Genomic DNA, 20,790 nt, shown 5'->3' with positions numbered 1-20,790 from the left:
TCCTCGTAGCTAAGGTGCTCACAGCTTCGCAGCAGATGTTGGAACTCTCACAGAATCACAGAATTTCTAGGTTGGAAGAGACCTCAAGATCATCGAGTCCAACCTCTGACCTAACACTAACAGTCCCCACTAAACCATATCCCTAAGCTCTACATCTAAACGTCTTTTGAAGACTTCCAGGGATGGTGACTCCACCACTTCCCTGGGCAGCCTGTTCCGATGCCTCACAACCCTTTCGGTAAAGAAGTTCTTCCTAACATCCAACCTAAAGCACCCCTAGCGCAACTTAAGCCCATTCCCCCTCGTCCTGTCACCAGGCATGTGGGAGAACAGACCAACCCCCACCTCGCTACAGCCTCCTTTGAGGTACCTGTAGAGAGCAATAAGGTCGCCCCTGAGCCTCCTCTTCTCCAGGCTGAACAAGCCCAGCTCCCTCAGCCACTCCTCGTAGGACTTGTTCTCCAGGCCCCTCACCATCTTGGTTGCCCTTCTCTGCACCCGCTCAAGCACCTCGATGTCCTTCTTGTAGCGAGGGGCCCAAAACTGAACACAGTACTCAAGGTGTGGCCTCACCAGAGCTGAGTACAGGGGGACGATCACCTCCCTAGTCCTGCTGGCCACACTGTTTCTTATACAAGCCGGGATGCCGTTGGCCTTCTTGGCCACCTGAGCACACTGCTGACTCATATTCAGCCGACTATCCACCATCACTCCCAGGTCCTTCTCTGCCTGGCAGCTCTCCAACCACTCATCTCCCAGCCTGTAGCTCTGCTTGGGGTTATTGCGCCCCAGGTGCAGGACCCAGCACTTGGCCTTGTTAAACTTCATGCAGTTGACCTCAGCCCATCGGTGCAGCCTATCCAGATCCTCCTGCAGAGCCTTCCTACCCTCAAGCAGATCGACACACGCACCTAGCTTGGTGTCATCTGCAAACTTACTGAGGGTGCACTCAATGCCCTCGTCCAGATCATTGATGAAGATATTAAAGAGGACCGGCCCCAGCACCGAGCCCTGGGGGACGCCACTAGTGACTGGCCTCCAACTGGACTTGACTCCATTCACCACGACTCTTTGGGCCCGGCTATCAAGCCAGTTTCTAACCCAAAGAAGTGTGCGCCAGTCCAAGCCAAGAACAGCATTCTCCTCAAGAAACTGGCTGCGGGAGACGGTGTCAAAAGCCTTGCTGAAGTCAAGGTAGACCACATCCACAGCCTTTCCCTCGTCCACCCAGTGCATCACTTTGTCATAGAAGGAGATCAGGTTCCTCAAGCAGGACCTGCCTTTCATAAACCCATGCTGACTGGGCCTGATCACCTGCTTGCCCTGCAAGTGCTGCGTGATGACTCTCAAGAGGATCTGCTCCATGAGCTTCCCTGGCACTGAGGTCAAACTGACAGGCCTATAGTTTCCCAGGTCTGCCCTCCGGCCCTTCTTGTAGATGGGCGTCACATTTGCTAGCCGCCAGTCAACTGGGACCTCCCCCGATCACCAGGACTGCTGATAAATGATGGATAGTGGCTTGGCCAGCTCCTCTGCCAGTTCTCTCAGTACCCTTGGGTGGATCCCATCCGGCCCCATCGACTTGTGCACATCCAAGTGCCGTAGCAGGTCACCAACCAGTTCTTCATGGATAGTGAGGGCCACATCCTGCTCCCCATCCCCTTCCACCAGCTCAGGGTACTGGGTATCCAGAGAACAACCGGTATTGCCGCTAAAGACTGAGGCGAAGAAGGCATTGAGCACCTCCGCCTTTTCCTCATCTCTTGTAACTAAGTTTCCCCCCACATCCAGTAAAGGATGGAGATTCTCCTTAGTCCTCCTTTTTGTGTTGATGTATTTATAGAAACGTTTTTTGTTATCTTTAACGGCAGTAGCCAGATTGAGCTCCAGATGAGCTTTGGCCTTCCTAATTTTGTCCCTGCACAGCCTCGCAACATCCTTATAGTCCTCCCTAGTGGCCTGCCCACTTTTCCAAAGATTATAAACCCTCTTTTTTCTCCTAAGCTCAAGCCACAATTCTCTGTTGAACCAGGCTGGTCTTCTTCCCCGCCAGCTCGTCTTTGGGCACGTGGGGACAGACCGTTCCTGCGCCATTAAGATTTTCCTCTTGAAGAGCGCCCAGCCTTCCTGGACCCCTCTGCCCTTCAGAACCATCTCCCAAGGGACTCTACCAACCAGTGTCCTGAGCAGCTCAAAGTCAGCCCTCCGGAAGTCCAATACAGCGGTTTTACTGGTCCCCTTCCTGGCCTCGCCAAGAATAGTGAACTCCACCATTTGGTGGTCACTCTGCCCAAGACAGCTCCCGACAATCACATCCTCCACCAGTCCTTCTCTGTTTGTGAAGAGAAGGTCTAGCAGGGCACCACCCCTGGTAGGCTCACTAACCAGCTGCATCAGGAAGCTATCTTCCACGCTCTCCAGAAACCTCCTAGACTGCTTTCTCTGGGCTGTGTTGTGCTTCCAAGATATGTCAGGGAAGTTGAAGTCCCCCACGAGAACAAGTGCTGAAGATTTCGCAACTTCTGTCAGCTGCCTGTAGAACTCCTCTTCCGTCTCCTCATCCTGGTTCGGCGGTCTATAACAGACCCCGACCAGGACGCTAGCCTTGTTGTCCCTGCCAATCCTAACCCAAAGGGACTCGACCTTGTCATTCCCAGCCTCGAGTTCCACAACATCAAAACACTCTCTAATATAGAGAGCCACACCACCACCCCTTCTGTGCTGCCTGTCCCTTCTGAAAAGGGTTCTCTCCTAACACTGTTTCCAGAGGAACCACTCCCCTGTTCCCCAGCATAATTGGGGAAGTCACCCATATTCTACAGCCTTAACATGAGAAGCAGCAAAGGAATTTCTATGTTGCTGTTGCTGAAGTACCCCATTTTGGGGAAAGATCTTAAAAGCTTGAGACCAATCTATTCTAGAAGCCAGGTTAACTTGACAGCTCTGCTGTAGCAGTGATCAAAAGCATCCTTAAGACTAGGTTATTGCATACAATCACTTCCCAAACAAACATGAAACTTAAAAAAACAGAGCCTGTACTACCAGTTAGTATACTGAATAAAGCCAGTCAGCTTTTGTCCTGGTTTCACTTAGGACAGAGTTAATTTTCCTCCTAGTAGCTGGTGGAATGCTATGTTTTGGCTTAGGATGAGAAGAGTGCTGATATCACACTGATGTTTTAATTGTTGCAGAGCAGTGCCTACACCAAACCAAGGATGCTTCAGCTTCTCGCTCTGTCCTACCAGTGGGCAGGCTGGGGGTGCAGCAGGAGCTGGGAGGGGACAGACCCAGGACAGCTGACCCAAACTAGCCAAAGGGGTATTCCATACCATCTGACGTCATGCTGAACAACAGACAGGGGTGGCTAGCCAGGGTAGGGGGGCCAGCTGCTCGGGGATAGGCTGGGCATCGGTCAGCGGGTGGTGAGCAATTGCATTGTGCATCACTTGTTTCATACACATTATTATTAGTACTACTATCACCATTATTATTAGGACAGGAAAGAAAGGAAAACAATAATAATGTCTTTATCTCAATCCACAGGCTTTAATTTCTTTCTAATTCTCTCCCCCATCCCAGAGAGGGAGGGGGGAGGCTGAGCAAACAGCTGCGTGGTACTTAGCTGTCAGGCAGGTTAAACCACAGCAGCATTACACCTAAATTATAGATGATTTTTTATTCAGTTATCTGAAGAAAAAGGCACCAGAATCTCAATTTAAACCATTTGCTTGCTCTCAACCAACAGTTCCAAGCTACCTGTCCATCTTTAAGGTTTTCTCTTTGCCCAATTTATTTCCACTGTTACCTCCTTTGTAAATACTTGTAATCAACATTATTTAGCTCCATCTATGGAGGCCAACATTACGTAATACAAGAACCAACTTTCAGAAAACAATTTTAACACACAATAAGCTATGCTTAAGTATAAGAACAAAAGAAATCTTGTGTCAGAGATCAATAGCATTAATCACTTTTACATCAAGAGTAGGCTTTTAGGCTCAGAAGTCACACAAAAGAAACTCCTGGATATGCAGATTTTTGCTTCATAAAAAAAATACAGCCTTCAGAAGTAGCCTACGTATATACACACAGACATTGCGACTTAAGGAAAAAACGGTATTAAAATCATCTTCTATCTGCAATGCTTGGAATGAATACCACCACCATAGTATTTCCTCAGGATAACTTGGGTGTGATCAGTTCCATGACAGCAGTTTAAAGAGTTACCACCATTCACTGTTGGTGGAACTGAAAAGTATGTAACAGGTACACCTTTAAAATATTTCATCCTAACAAGCTCAGCAGGTAGCTTGTAATCTCAACGCCAACCAGCCACTTCACTTGCAATTGTCTGCTTTGCATTTTATCCAATACTCCCTTGAAGTCTTCTATATTCCCAAAACCACAGAGTCCACTCGGGGGTGGGGGGTCTTCTCTGCCTGAGTGGTAAAGACACAGAATTCACCTCATATTTGAAGCAGAAGCCAGGTGCTTTAGAAGTTTACTTGTTGGCTATAAATCAGCCACACTCCTCAAAACAACTGCAAGATTTCGGAGGCTGCTGAAAAAAGCCAAAGCAAGCTTCTGAAAAATCAGGAACCATAACAGAGGGATGCTATCCCTTATATTGAGCAAGAAGGGCAGAAAACACAGATAAGACTACGTTTTCCACATTCATATCAAACTTAAGCAAGAACAACTATTTTGCAGATAGCACCTTCTAAAACTCTAATGGCAGAGCAGGATGGAAAGCAAGGGTCTGACAGGAATATCAACCTTCCCTCTGCACTGGGAGCAAGTGCTTCATTTCACTTAAGACTCTAAAGCACCCTAGAAAAGAATCCAAGAAGTTGGTCTTAAAACCTTACTTCAGCCAGTATACTGCCACATCACTTTTCCATCGATATTCAACATCATTTTTCTCTTGTACCAGAGATTCCTCTACTATCAAGCAGTAGTAAGATTTACCTCCTCCGCAGAAACTCAAGATCTCTCATTAAAACCAAGATTCAAGTGTTAAGTACTGTTTCATACACAGTATCAAAAGCAAGCTTTCATATTAACTGTAATATAACCATTAACATCAACACAAATTTATCTGTTCAAGAAGAACGTTTGTTCTTTTAACTTAGAACCAGGAAGTTCTTTGATGCTGTATTAAACTCTTTTAGAGTACTGAGTGAGCACACTGTCGTGGTTTAACCCGACATTCTACCAGCTACTAGGAAGAAAATTAACTCTGTCCTAACTGAAACCAGGACACACGCAAACATCTGGAAAGAAGAAACAGAGGTATACTGTTATAGATGCATCTTTCAGTGCCTCCTCCTCCCAGTCAGCAACAGCCGTGTCAGGGCACGCACAAAAGCTCCACTCACTACGCAGAACTAAAATGAAGACTACAGATGCTGAGATTGATGGGAGGCACCTGTTTCTTCTTTATCCTCCTCCATATAGGACAAAAATAAAAGTGCAGCTCTGCACTGAGCTATATCAGGGTCTGCCCCTGTTCAGCACTGCACCATGCAGACTGTGCCAGCAACACAACTGCCAGCAGTGCAAGGAGATGCAGCAGCACTCTGTGGGTCCAGCAAGGGGGTAAGCAGGCACAACACAAGGTGGGACCTGCTGGGGGACAGCGAATGGATTACAACATAAAACAAAGAAGGAACACAGGTGTGCCTGGGGAGTGCTCAATACTGACAGGTCATCTTTTATTACACAACCTTCATATAAAACCTTATTAGAGCTGTCACAATAGCCAAGTGTTGGCATAGCAGCAGAATTTAGCATGCACCTATGTAACACTCAGGAAGGACTTAGTTCTGCATTAGTTTTCAGAAACATATGCTCTAGAGAACGAGGCATCACAAAGCAATATAGTAATAAAGCAATTACCCTTCCCCTAGTCCTCCCCCTTGTCTTTAACTAAAAAAAATCTACAGAACCCCAGTCATCGCTACCCAAAACCTGTTCCACCTAATCTCTGTTGACATTACTTATGCTATTCGGTATTTTACAGAAATCATTTTAGCAAGTCTAAAACAACCAAAAAAAATAAAAGCCCCCAAGCATAAAGAACATCTGTAGTTTTTAAGACAGAAGAGACAAGTGATCCCATGAAAATACTGCAACACCAAAGGCAGTGATTTGTTTCCCTACTTTGAATTGCAATGTTGCATACTGTCACCACTGAAATGACTTTTTAAACAATGAATATAAACTATAAATATCAGTTGATTATTCACTGCATGGCATAGTTTTGTTTGTGAATAGCAGTAACTAAAATCCAAGCCCTTAACAAAGTACTTATTTCAGCAGAATAATCCATGCTAATGAGAAACAAACTGCTCCGGTAGAAGAAATCTTACAAATTAGTACTCATGTTGTTTCTTCACTGACTGCTTCTGGTGCTCCATTTGTATGAAAACTGCAAGGGAGAGCATGAAGACATAATCTTAAATGAAACCGAATTCATTACATACCTTAGAAAAGTGAACTCAAGAACCAACATTTAGTTTGAGGATACGCAGGGATTATGAGATTAGAATCCTACTGGCTCACTGGGAAGATTCAGCAAGATAACTACAAATTAGAGGGCTAGTGTCAAAAGGACCTCTACTTATTTAGCCTCTGCTCTAGATTACTGACCCACTTATGAAGAGCTAAGCATCCCTGCTGTGTGATGCCAACACCCACCCCATCTGTTTGCTTCTGCTTTCTCACAATCTCTATTAGTCTGTGTAAGAAGCTGTGTTAATTACCACACAAGCAGCTTGAATAGTTCACACAGCATCAGCTTCAGTGTGTGGTCACCTTGACCAACAGCACAGAAACAGAGCCAATCTAATCACAGCAGATTATCAAAAGCAAAGTATATGCAGATCTTTGCAGAGTTTTATCAATTTCATTCAAGCTACTTTCAGTTTTGAGAAAAGCTTGTACATGTTTATCTATTCCAGGTTTCAGCAATGAAAATACAAACAAGTTAAGTATTGTATTAGCCTTGATGGATATTTCCAATGGGACCAGAAACTTGTGAAACCACAAGGGAAACTTCTCTTGAGGGAATAACACAACAGTTGCAGAAAGAGGTATCTCACAACACTTGTTAATAAACTGAGTTAAACAGTATCAAGAATTAAATCTAAAGCTAGTTAAAAAAAAAAACACCCAAAGCCCTCTCACTCATGTCAGAACTGCATCTCAGCAACTTCACACCAAACTTCTTGCTAACAAGGAAGGAAAAAGAGTTTGCAAGTCAGTCATTTATTGTTCATCCCTGTTGATGTACAGATTAAGATATTCATTAAAGCGAGTCTCAAGCAGCAGTTTTATTAACTTACTAAATCCAAGAACAAAAATCTCCAGAAATCATTACAGTACTCAGTTGACATTTGTTCTTTCTTGGGAACCCAGACTACTGCTGTCAAAATGAAAATATCAATAGTCCAAAAGCCAACTTCAAAACTCAATTCTGTACAGCACTGTTTGCAACCCTGATATCATCTTGCCCATTAATTTTAAACTAACAAATGGCTTTTGTGTTAAACCTTGTGAAATAGGCAGCGCTCGAAGAGCTCTCTAGCTCCCATCTTACTCATAAGGTAGCCAAGAAAAGTAAAATTTCAGTGAGCCCTTTTTCAACTGAATAACAACAGTAACAGCACATCTGAGCAAGAACTGCTCATCACAACACTGAGACTATATGGAGTGTAACTGAGCTTCACATTCTGTTTTAAGGAATTATTTACTACTTCACAGGCCATGCAACCAGGAGGAGCCACCCAAATACAGACAGCAAGAAGACCAGGAAAACAATGATATACTGGCATCTTATTTGTGCCTTTGAATACTGTCATCACAAGCATACTTGTTTAAATATCCTGAAGTAGCAATGTTTACTGCCCAGTACCCTTGCAGGAAAGCTCTATGAGCTTGCTCCAAGAACTCTATAAATTAGATACATGTTTTGTATAAATCTATATCCTCTGTAACATGAAAAACCTTCCAACTAAGCATTTTGTCTTTGCCATTACTTTGACTTGGATACATTTCTGTGAAATGGCTTTATGTATTTAGCCTAATAGGCTCCAATCCTAGTCTACTGATACACAAACTCCAACAAATATTTCACTTCTTAGCTGACAAAAGAAAGCAGAAGGGAAACCCAACAAACTGGGTTTGTTGGACTGCTCCAAAGAAGAAGATACAAGCAGAATGCAACATTAATTCTTCTCTTTCTTTTGTTTCTAAAGTAGTCATTGATCCAGAACACATGTATGGTTTTCCCAGAAAGTTATGTCAAATCTAAAGGAGAATGCTAAAACCATTATCAGATAACAGCCATAACATATTTGATAGGTAGCAGTCATTACTGCCACCGGTCAAATGTAGCATGCACCAAGATTAATATAAAGTTTAAAACTCACTGGGACCAATGTGCTAATAATACAGAAATTAAGGTCATAAACACATGCAGTTTCTCTCCCTTACAAACTACGACATATGTCAAGGGACTGAGTGCCCAGAATATTCCTGTGTCACCAGATCCTCCAGCAATTTCATAGAGAGACAAAACATCTGTAGAATGATTTGATATTTACAGAGTACACTTGATGAGCACCTTTAGTGGGAATTCTGTACAACATGAATCTAGAGCACGTTGCATTATACTTACAAACACAACCCTTGCCTCTCACACAGCAGTTGCTATGAATTAAGTTGAGAAAGTCAAAGGGGCAGAATGCAAGCCATTCATCTAAATATATATATACACACGTAAGGAGCAGAAGAGAAGTTCTAGAAATGCTTCAAGTTAAATGAAAAGCACTTCCATTAACCAATGACATAATAATTACAGTAAATAAACAAATCTTCAGACAACCTGCCTCCAAAGCTAAAGTTTCCCTTCAAAAGGGAAAACAGATGCAACTTGTAGAACTTAAACAGAACTAGCATATAGAACTGAAAATAATAATTAGTTGACTGAAGTGTTGACCAAGGAAAAACTAGTCTTTTTTTTTTTCCCCTGAAGCAGAAGCATAGCTTCAAACAAGCCCCTCCAATTACAGTGTTATCCAATAAAAGCATAAGGCAGTGTTATGAACTAAGAGCTATGTGAGTCACCACCAGAACACATACAAATTGGAATCTAGTTAGTAACAAACGAAATGTCAAGTTATTACTAAAAATTGTGACTTGACAAAGCATGTGGTTCAGTTTTAAGAATTGAATCAAGGGATACATAAAACCAAAACAGGCTTTAAAGAATTTTTAAATGAATCAAAAGCATACAACTGATTATTTGTTCACATGACAGCCTAGACATCTGTTTAGTTTAAGAGGTTATAAAAGCTTCAAACACAACAGCACTTACCTTGGTATCGTCACACATTTTGTATTGCAATTCTGAGTGGTAATTGCCTTCTCAAGCTCATCCAGCTGTCCTGTTTTTTTTAGCTTCTTGACCAAGCTTTTCACTGCTTTTTCACACCACTTTTCCTCCTGACCATTCTGCTCACCACCACCAGCCCCTCCAGAGCCACCAGCAGATTTTTTCCACCCCAGAAGTCTCTTCACAACTGGTGGAGTGAATGGCAATATGGATGACATGACTTTCACCAGACAGAACACTCAGCACGCAATAAATTAGTGATTCCCGTCTGATCCCTAAAAACACAAACCAAAACAGACATTAGCACTGAGGTTTCACGAGACACATACCTTGCTTAGGACCTTTCACTACCAAATGCCGTAGGACATGGCATCTCAAAACAAGTCAGGTAACAGTTCAGTACTAGTCTGCGCATTTGTTACTATGTCAATGAAATTAAAGGACAAACTTTCTACAGTCACTCCAGCAGTTAGCTACAGACACCTAGTTTTTCCCTCACATCTTTCCTGGCTAAAGTTTACTTCAGAAATTACAAAACATTAACTTACTTGAATCTAGCTTTGCACCTGGGCTGAGCTGGTTTTAATCATTTGCTAAAGTGTTCCACAAATGACCGACAAATTGCATACCCAGATTTGCACATGCTGCCCATCTCCAAATTAACTTAACAAGCAGAACTGTGTTTGGAGTGCCATTTAATCATTATGAGTGTTGACAGAAGTCTTTCAGCAGCCAACCATTTGGCAAGCCTTTCTTTCATCTTGTTACAATTTAAATAACTACCACTTTTTGTGCCACTGGGAACACAGATTTGAAATTCACTCAAGTTTGGCGATGAGCTTATTCCCCTGTTCCAGGTATGCGAATTCCAAAAAGTTACCTTACTTCAAAACCTCAGCACACTTAACTACATGAGTTAGTTTAGTCAGCTGAAAATACCTTGCTCTAGTGAAGCACTAAGGCTACCTTCAGGCTACTTGATCAGAGTTTTCAAGGCAGCTCATGTGCATCCCCATCCTGAGCAGGCACGCTCCTCACTTCTATTCAAAACATACAGCCTCACCTAACTGATGTTTCCTACCTGCAAAACAGCATGGTTCATTTGGGATACTTCAGGCTACATTATTTCTGGGTAATTCATGCTTTATCACGTTGGTTCTTGCTGAAACTGTGAAGACAAGTCACCAAAAGCTAAATTATATTCCACAGGTAGCTTTAAATCTTAACTTTTTGACTTCCATGGAACAGAGTATTCAGTAGGAAGGACATTAGAGTTTCAACTAAGTTACACCTCAGTGAAGCGGCTTTTGAGATCACCTGAAAATATGACCAAAGCAAGGATTGTAGTGGTTCAGGCTCATGGAGATTGAGGTTCTGATTAACAGGGACTTGAGAATAAAAACAGTCACTTTATGGAAGTGATTCAAATAACCTATCCTAAATCAAGGCATTCGTTTTCATGCAAAACTATAACACAAAAAGAGCTTTAATTTTTTCAAAAGCGTTAAATTATTAGGGAATTGTGGCCAATACATCAGACTGTAAAAGCATTACATTGTAGCCCTGACTACAGAAAACAAGACTAATAAACCCAATATCCAACATTTTCAGATTAAACACTGAATAGGATACTCAGGCTACAGTTTCTTAAAGAGTCTCCAGCCACAAGCAGCCCAGGTCTCCTTCCTTTTTTCTCCGTGGTCCCACCTATGCACTAACAGCAATACCTCTCCCCAAAGACTCAGGTAGCTGAACAAAAACCATCATGTTTTCTTCCTGAGTTAACATCCTTCCCCACTACCAAGTTGCGCCAGCTCATACCCAGTACTGTAAGGACCCATGCTAATGTTGGCTGAGATACAGAGCGTAGATGGAGACTCTCCTCCAGCCCCGGCCTTCAACACTAGCATTAGCATCCCCTCTAGCTCTTTAAATGCAACCCAGACATGTACTGTAATGACAATTTGTTCTGGTGGCACAGCCACATTAAGCAGTCTTGCTCCCCTTTCCACATGTTCTGAACTGTTCACAGGGCCAGGAGTAAACCCCTTAGAGCCCTAATCCAGTACCCTGAGTGGCTCCAGAGGTGAAGTGGGAGGCTCACACAGCCTCTGCCGCATTAAGAAACACTTGCACATGGTTTTCAAAAGAGGGAAGGGGACCAGCTGCACAAGGCGTAACCTGGGACAGCAGTTACTCTGAACTTCATCACTGAGACTTCAGCTTCCGAGCACGGCCAACACTGAATGCTTCAGATGCAAGAAATTCAAAGGGAGCAAACCAAAGGATGATAGCCTATTTTGCTGCAAAGCCCACACTTTCAAACACTGGCAGTTGATGGTTTAATATCTGAATACTACATTCAGTGCTGACAGATGCAGGCAATGGAGTACCAATATTATTGCTTATCCACATGCTAATTCTCCTCAAGTTTACGGAGCTCACTGACACACAAGATAAGCATTTCCTGTTCTTTTGCTTCAAATTTGACCTTTCAGTGTCCCAGAATACTCCCTTGATTATCAGCCTCACGAAGCACAAGCTTCAGAAGGGTCACACTTACCACCACAGTAAATTGCCTATTCTTCCAGGCCCTTGAGGCATTCTCAATGTTTTTATCTGATTTTCAGCTTTACAACACCCCTTAAGGTGAGGTATCCAGTCTTGCAGTATTCTTTCCCTTAAAAGATATCACTGAACTATGTATAATTTCCTGTATTCGCTTTCTTAAAACAAAGACTACAACTTGCATTTCTGCTTAACTGCGCATTGAGTAAGATTTAAGTGTTGCAGCAGGAAAAGTTTAGAAAGCCTATACGTTTCAAAAGCCTATTACATTTCAACTCACATTTTTCTGCCACGCTCTGAGGCAAAAATCTCCCTTTATCCATTTTCAGAAGTCTGTCAGTTCAGACCTAACTGATCAAAACTTTCCAGATATTTTACTTAGTTTTAACCAGCTCCCTCACATCAATGTTTACTAGTTTCTGTAGATGTTTCCACAAAGCACAGGTTTATCTGCTACCCCATGGCTGTTTCTACAGGAAAGTTTTGTTTGTTTGATAATGGGATATCCGCACCAAGTCCTTTATTACACTGATTCTCACACCTTACCAGCTGATTTTAAAAGAACATACACCACAGCTGCAGACAGATTCTGGGAGGCTTTAACTTCTGCCTTTTAACTATGGCTACACCACATCAAGGATTTGCCAGGAGCACAGTAAGAATTTCATTAAGTTATTCCAGTTACAGCCCTGCTATCTTTCAAAGGCCAAGCAGAGAAAACATGACCCAAGTAGGGCAAGACTTGATTCATCTCAGTACTTCAGCCAACTGTGAGGAATACTACTCATAGGAGACTATTTCAACCAGTTTAACTTATGCAAAAAGTTGCACCCATCTCCATGCCTAGAGGAGGCACTAGGAAGCACACTGCACAATTAGGTTGAAGGTCAGATGAATCTAAATTATGCAAGGAAAAAGCAACAATGAAGTAAAGAAATACCCTAATGGGTCCAAAGAATGGTGCATCTAGCCTGATGTCCTATCTCCACCAGTGGCAAAAGGATATGCTATCCAAGGCCAGCACATGAGCCTTACTGGTTTACAGAGTCTGTTCCCTCCGTAACACTTCATCTAAAATTGCTGTAGCAGCTATTTATGGACCTGTTGTCCATGAATTCATCTAACCACTTCCTGAACCTGCCCCTTGTGGCAGACAGCACCAGAATTTAACATCCAGTTTTTAAAGAAGTATTTTTGGATGTTTTGATCTCTTCCGAGTTTCAGACTGTGCCCCTTGTTCTTGTGCAAGCTTTGCTGAAGAACTGTTTGCATTCATCTTGTCCACAAGCTTTGTGATTCTGTACATTTGAATCACGTCCCTCCCACAGAGTACTGTCAGCCTTTTGTGGCAAATAAAATATCTGAACACTGCTCACATAGTTTGGAAAGCTCCCCTGGACAGATGCCAAGCCTGAAGTTTTCCTTCTCCAATTAAGTTACAAGCACTTGAAAAGCATAGCAGAGGGAGTGATCTAAAGACCACAGAGAAGTTACACGAAACTACAGCTAACATCTTTTCAGTAACAGTACACTAAAGCTCTCCACATCAGCATTACAAGAAAAAGCACAAAGATTTATACCTCGAGCAATTTGCAGACAGAAGACAGACAGCACATGTGCTGCTGAACATCTGGCAGCAGCTCAAAAATCTGCCCCTGGGCTGCTCTGCAGCCCTATATCTGCACTGGGTTCTTTCTCTGTCCACCAGGAGAAACCCAGACATCAGACTTGCACCAACAGGCTCAGCAGTCACTACTACAGCTCTTTTTTGACCAGAAAACCCTATTTCAATTTACCACCTGTAACTTCTGCTTTCAAACTGACATAGGAATATAAGGAGTTTTGATCTTTGTTGCCAAAGCATCACTCGTACACTGTCACTGCTGACACCAGCCTCTTGGTAAAAACCCTCCTGTAGTCTTTTTCCTTGCACACTTCCTTCATTCACAAAATATGTTTTCTCCAAACGGACCCAGAAAACATTTGCCAACACCACAAGCAATATTCCCACGTTGCTAAAACAGCTGCAGATTAAATACAGGCTAAACACATAATAATGCTTTTTCCTTATTATTTCCTTGTAGTCCACAGGCAGCCACCTCCAAACACTGACAACTTATTTAGGGCCTTTGCTTTTTAAGGACCTTACACATGCTTCCCACCACTCGTTCTTTGTGTTGCCTCTCCACTGCTTGTTCTGTTCCACTGATGCCCAACACCATAGCCCAAATGTTATATTTTACCTGTCCACGTACTATTTCTACTACAACATATCAATGTAGTGGGACTCTAATTACATGGAAATTTCCAAGACCCCTTTGAGTTCAATTGTAGTTGAGCTATCAGTATGATGGCAGAAACGTGACAGCAGAAAGCTATCACTATGTCATCCCTTTCCACATTCCCTGGGTTGTGCCTTAAAACCACAGCTTTGAGTACTCAAGGAGCTTAAAAGAGAGGTACAAGTGTCAGACTGCTGGCACACAAGGAGCACACACTGTTATACCCAACAGATTAAAACTGGAAAATGTACAGATTGCCTAACTTCTGTGGTATGTTTCATCTCTGCCCCCATAGTATACTCTGCTTCCTCTCACACGTTTCTATAGCAGGTCAACACAACAGTTGGCAACTTGTGAAATCACAGTTTGAGTGATGTCTGTTATTATTCCATTCTGCTGTGGTTCTCTGGAACACGGATTAAATATTAAGCCCACAATCCCAGAAATAACTAAGCATAAAAGAGGAGGAAAACCTTAAGGGCAGTACATTTGCAGACTAAAGTCTTCAAGGGAAGTTTTCCTTTCCTGAGTGTCTGGAACTTATTATAAACACACTGGTACTACCAAAAATATCAAGTGATTTCTGGCTAATTTATTCTAAAGCCTTATGCAACATATTTCATATCAGTCTGCTTATTTATCTTAAACTTGAAATAAAGAAATGGGATCTCTCCTGGTTTTACTGGAAGTATTCTGGCTTAGAAGAATCTCATTTTCAAGTGCTCTTCTGGAATAAAGAGGACAGAAGTTAAACTCCTGAGGAAAGAAGATTGAGGAAAATCCTTTGTAGCATTTGAAAAAGTCTACAAGTTCATCTCCTTCCAGTTTTAGTCCCATTTTTGAAGTATTTTTAAGATACTTTTTTTTTTTTCCATTAAACCTGGAATTTGGAGATTCTATACCAATTTCATCAAGTGTACAGTGCCTCACATATCTCAGAGGAGGGAATATCCACCCTTTTCCTTCACGTCTCCCTGTGGCATTAGTTCTTCCAGAATAAGCACATTAATTGAGGCAGTCTATTTAAAGCAGCATCAACACCCTATGTTAGGCTAACCAGTACTGAGATGTGACGCTTTAGAGTGCATAGGTTAGGCAGTACTGTATGTCACCCACATTAATGCAAGGTCATCAACAGTGGAAAAACTTTGAGAAACAATAAAGCAAGTATTTCATCTCACAATGAACAGAAGCAAAACAAAATTAATTTACGATCTGCTTCTGAATTCTTGAAACAGTGTTATTCCAAACAATGAGGCAGCTTATTCTCAGCAGAACCTGAGAAAGTTTTCCTCAATGCTAATGATGTCAACTTGCAGGAAACCTGAATTCTGTACAGTGTTCAAACTAAAATTCAACATCACTTTTTCCCATTCAGACAGAATGCATTCTAGTTAAAGAACTTGGCAAAACAGACAGGAGAAGACACTTTACTGCTGCCACTATACCCACAACCCCTACAAAACCTGCCTTTTGAGACTCCAGGGGGCTCATGCCTTCTTCTTCTCCCTCAAACATGTATTAGACACCTGGTTTCATCATACTGGAGAGGCTTGAGCCTGCTGTGCATACATACATTTCCAAAGAACAACCACACATGGAAGTTAGACAACACAAGCTTCTCTCCCTGTATTCAGGCCAGAGTGGGACAGCTTTAAGTACTTCCTTCCCAGCTGTTGGGCATTGAGTTTTTTTTTTTTTTTTTTTTTGTTTTTTTTTTTTTTGGCCTCAGTGCAGGCAAAGAGCTGGGGGAAGGGGAATGCAGCCCTGCTGAGCATTGCCCCCAGATCCACCCCCCAGCCGAGCTTCCCAGCCAATTAGGCCAGCAGGGGAGAGTGGCTCCAGAGCACTCCCTCCAGAGGGGCTCGAGATGGCCCAGGCTCCCAAAAGCAAAACCAAGGTCCAGGTTCAGCTTTGACAAGAATTGAAGTTCAAGGCAGGCTGTTTGTGACAGCAGCAAAGGAAGTTCTCCCTTCAGGACAGCTTCAGAATTAGGATTTTGCAATGTGCCAATCTACAGCCTCAATTTGCACATTAATTTTTAAGTTTCTTATGGTCTAGTATTGCAATGCATCTTGAAACTCTGTAGAACTTTTGTCTTTATATAGCTCATTAAGGAGAGAATTACTTTCAAAGTAGACTTTTTCCTTTTACTCATTTCATAAAGTTTGATTATGAATCAAACAAGAAAATTCTTGTTTCTCATATGCAGAACTAAAATAAGCACTGTCCTGGTTTCAGTTCGGACAGAGTTAGTTTTCCTCCTAGTAGCTGGTGGGGTGCTATGCTTTGGCTTAGGATGAGAAGAGTGCTGATATCACACTGATGTTTTAATTGTTGCAGAGCAGTGCTTACACCAAGCCAAGGACCTTTCAGCTTCTCGCTCTGTCCTGCCAGTGGGCAGGCTGGGGGTGCAGCAGGAGCTGGGAGGGGACAGACCCAGGACAGCTGACCCAAACTGGCCAAAGGGGTATTCCATCCCATCTGATGTCATGCTGAACAACAGACAATAGTGGCAGCTGCTCAGGGTTAGGCTGGGCATCAGTCAGCGGGTGGTGAGCAATTGCATTGTGCATCATTTGTTTCATACACATTATTAGTAAGAGTACTATTACCATCTTTTTTTTTCCTGTCTTAATCTCAACCCACAAGCTCCATTTTCCTGATTCTCTCCCCCATCCCAAAGAGGGAGGGGAGAGGGTGAGCAAACAGCTGTGTGGAGCTTAGCTGCCAGCCGGGTTAAAGCACAGCAAGCAACAAAATGATAGAAAAGTTTCAGGAGCTAAATTTTTCTTCAATTACTAAGGACTACTGCAAGCTACAGCCAGATAAGATAACAAAAAGCTTTACTGCTATTAGAAAATTAGCACATTGGAAGCAACACATGCATTCACATAACACACTAAAATTGCATATAACTAGCTGAGATGCTAACTTCACTGACTTTGAATTAAACTAATAGGACTGACATATTTTAGCAACTCTCCTAGAATTACCTGAGAGGAATATTGCCAGAACTACAGTCAGCCGATTCACTTGTCCCTGCAAAGCAGCAAACGTTTTCCACATCCTTCCTAGTTATGAACTCACAGCATTGCTCCTCAAAACTGGAAAACCTCAGTAGTGCCACAAAAGCACCAAAAGGAACATTCCAAACCACAATAGTTTAACCTCTTCTCACCTTATTTGCTTTGATTAAAATGGCCCAGGTGCAACAAAGGTCAGTTTCATTATTTTGGAAAGTAAATACTGCTGGGGTAAAGCTGACAGGTAGTCCCCAAACCAAAAAGCAGGTACCTGGTTCAGCTTCTAGCCACATAACTTAGCACGTTCCCCCCTCCATTAAACAACACACAAGCACATTTAGTAATTAACTAATGCAAGTTGACTTTCCAAACCAGCCTAACATCAACGAGTGTTTCTCCAACAGGCCAGGCTCCCCCTTCATGTTCACTGCACACTTACATTATGCTCATCTCACTCCAGCTTAATTAAATCAAACTCAAGCCCTAGACTACGCTGATAGGAGATCCAGGAGCTGCTCTTGCAGTCTCTTTCTTGGTCTTACTTCACACTATGGCTGTCAAACACACAATGACAATAAGAAGTCATCTGGAACAATACCTTTCTCTTTGTAAGACGGTTACTCTACTGGAAGTTGAAAGCATCGTTTAGTAAGAATTTTTGCAGTGGCTAATTTCTTCTAGCCCAGAGCACTGAGCACAGGGCTGCCTGTGCTCTCCATTCTGTTTAATAAATAAATAAATAATCCCATTGCATGACCTGCAGCAATTCTGTTTAACAAATCAACAATTACAAGTATTTTGGCAAAGTAAGCTTAGGTATTGTTTGCCTCTCAGTACAATTCACAACCAGTTTGGATTGAATGACTTTTATCATTAAGCCACAATCTGAAAAGCAGAATTTACAGCTCACTTAACAAGGTAGGCCCATAAATGGATGCTTTCAATTACAGGGCATTTACATGCAGTCATTAAGACAGTGCTGAATACATTTGAAAACTACAGAATACCTTTAATAATAATTAAAATTCTGCACACTGGTCTTTATATAATCAAAACCTAGGAATTTTCTTCAGTCTCAAACAGAGCTTGGATTCATTGCTATCCAGAACCTACTACAAAGTCTGTTCTCCCAGTACTTTTCTGGGAAAGGGATCAGAAATGGAAAAAAGTTTTGTTTTTTAAATTTGCGTTCACTAGCACAGATTTTTAAGCTCCAATGAACTCAATTATATCAACTGGTGCTCAACACTTCTGAAAGATCAAGTAGAACAGGACAAGTAGAACAGGATCAAGTAAGAACACCTAGGAGGGCCTTTCATTTGGAGATTCCCTGTGCAACTCAAGCTCATTTGATTTTGCTCACACACCTAGCTTCTAGGTGGAGGGAAAAAAAGATCAGTTAAGAGACCAATGTGTTGTTTTTTTTTAAGCTCATTTTTTCAATTGTGTTTTTATTATTATTATGGTCAAACAGAATCTCAGGAAAGCTGACTAACTATTCTCCAAGATTATACTACCCATGACCAGATTCCTCCATAAAGAGAACTGAATCCTCCCTCTTGCTCATTTTAATGACTGTTGGCGTAGTCCAAGTCTAAACCACACAACTACCAAGTTATCCTATTAAATATCTTAATAGGAAACATCCCAACGAAGATAACCCAAAGAACATACTTAAGCGAAGCTTAAGCCACCTCAACTAAGAACCTCCCCTTTCCTCTTTTTCAAGGGGATTTACAGTTAATGCTATCTTTTATCATGACAGTGCTAAGCAAATGAAGCAGGGTGGGGAGAGTCTGGCAACTTCAGCTACCCCCATTTAGTTACATTCTCATGCCCCTTTAAGACACAGGAGTTTGTAAACCCTTACATTTTAAAGCTATCCCTTTGAATAAACATTGCAAAAGACGGACTCATATACCACACAAGTGAAGCTCTAACACTATGATAAAGTATAGGAAAATCTAAACAGTAACCTTGTTTGTTAAAAAAAAAAAAAAAAAAGCCTTAACAACAGGTTTTTTTCCTCAGTCTGGAGAGCAGAACAAAGCCTAACCAGCCTCTCATTACAGAGGTCAGCCTCATAGATGTAACACCACAAAGTAGTTTGAAAGCACAGCTCTCCAGGCAAAAAGTATCACACCTGCGATCAGCCAAACCTGCAGTTATGTGCAGCCTCCTTCCTAATAAGCTGTCATTACCACCTCCTTGCTATCGATGGAAGCTCACGCATCTCTGACCACAATAACAGGAGCCCGACATGCAACAACAACAGGCTGAAGCACTTCCAGAAACCCCCGTTTGGAAAACCCGGCGAGAACTTTTCCTCCAGCCCACCCGTTGGTGCGTTAAGGTGAGCAGAACACACAGGGCTTTTGGCAGCCAAGCACCGCAACGAGCGGCCGAGAAGCCTCAAACTAGCCTGGCCGCCAGCTGGCAAGGGCTCCTTACACACCCGATTTTTTCCCCTTTTACCACCCGGAGCCCGCAGGACAGCACCCGGCTCCCCTCCCCACTCCACCCCCGCAGCAGCACGCCACGGCCCCGCTGCAGGAGCTCCCCACGCTCCCCTCCCGGCTCCCCGCGGACCCAGCTCAGCTCCGCGCCGGGGGGGGGTAGAAAAACCCCAGGCCAGGGAGTAAGGCCCTACCCGATCCCCTCACACCGCAACAAAACGGAAACCCCAGCAGCTCCAACCCCCCACGACGAACCCAGGCCAAACCTCCTACTCCCCGGCTGGCTGCGCGACCACCCTCCTCCCTCAGCACCGCCCCCCTGCTCCCATTGGTCGTAGCCTCGATCCGCCCGCCCCCAATGGTCGCAGCCTCGGCCCGCCCACCCCAGCGGCTGGGAGAGGAGGTGGCGCGATGGCCCGCAAATACGTCGTTCAAGGGAAAAGGGAGAGGAGATTGGGGGGCGGTGGAAAGACCCCGCCCCCTACCCCCTTCCCGCAAGCGATTGGCGGGTCGAGAAAGCGAATCAAAGGAAGGGCGGGGGGACAAAAGCAGGGAGAGAACGGGAGATGGGGAGGGGTGAGAGGGCGCGAGACTCGGCCCCTTTGGCGGTGTGACGCCGCTCATTGGCTCCGTTCCTTGTCACTTTTCACTCGATGTGCCCGCTAGGAGAGCTTGACCGGAACGGCGCAACGGCGTTTGCGTGACCTGCAGGCGCGCAGGCGCACTGGAAGTGTGATGTGGAAGTTACTTCGCTCGAATCTGTAACCTTCCGCACATGGGAACGGGTGGGAGCTGAGAAAAAGTAGTGCCCTCCTTCCCGACAGAAATTATCTCAGGGCCTGAGACCGGCCCAGCATAGGGCAGTCCCTGGCCACCTGTCTTCGAGTGGCAGAGCCAAATCGATGTTCCTTGGGTGAGGGAAGGCGAAACACCATCCTTTGGAGGATGGGAGGAGGGCAGATGCCAGCCATGGCAGCCCATCAGGAGGCTGAGGCAGGAGGGGGATGCAATCCTGCGCCCCTAGCACCTGCTTCATACTCAAATGGATGTAAACCACATAT

At 43.5% G+C, this 20,790-nt stretch overlaps 1 protein-coding gene across 6 annotated transcripts in view; it reads right to left on the bottom strand.

Moving 5' to 3' along the window:
* SMAD2 (SMAD family member 2) overlaps nucleotides 1-20,044 on the bottom strand; it is a gene marked incomplete at its 3' end in the record, with an annotated part of 47,984 nt that extends 27,940 nt beyond the window's left edge. For 4 of the 6 annotated variants that reach the window (XM_084304528.1, XM_084304532.1, XM_084304531.1 and 1 more), the window contains exons 1-2: nucleotides 19,996-20,044; nucleotides 9,380-9,672 (exon numbers count right to left, since the gene is read on the bottom strand). In XM_084304528.1, the coding sequence (XP_084160654.1) occupies nucleotides 9,380-9,615 (236 nt within the window). In that variant the 5' untranslated portion in view covers nucleotides 9,616-9,672; nucleotides 19,996-20,044. Of the gene's footprint in view, nucleotides 1-9,379; nucleotides 9,673-10,478; nucleotides 10,605-19,923; nucleotides 19,969-19,995 lie in introns of those variants that run through there. The other 2 variants (XM_084304529.1, XM_084304530.1) reach the window with 2 other exon arrangements.
* Between the last annotated feature and the right edge of the window lie 746 nt (nucleotides 20,045-20,790).

Source organism: Netta rufina (genome assembly GCF_964035555.1).
Source record: "Netta rufina genome assembly, chromosome: W".
Classification (NCBI taxonomy): domain Eukaryota; kingdom Metazoa; phylum Chordata; class Aves; order Anseriformes; family Anatidae; genus Netta; species Netta rufina.
This window is presented reverse-complemented; position numbering and strand designations above follow the sequence as displayed.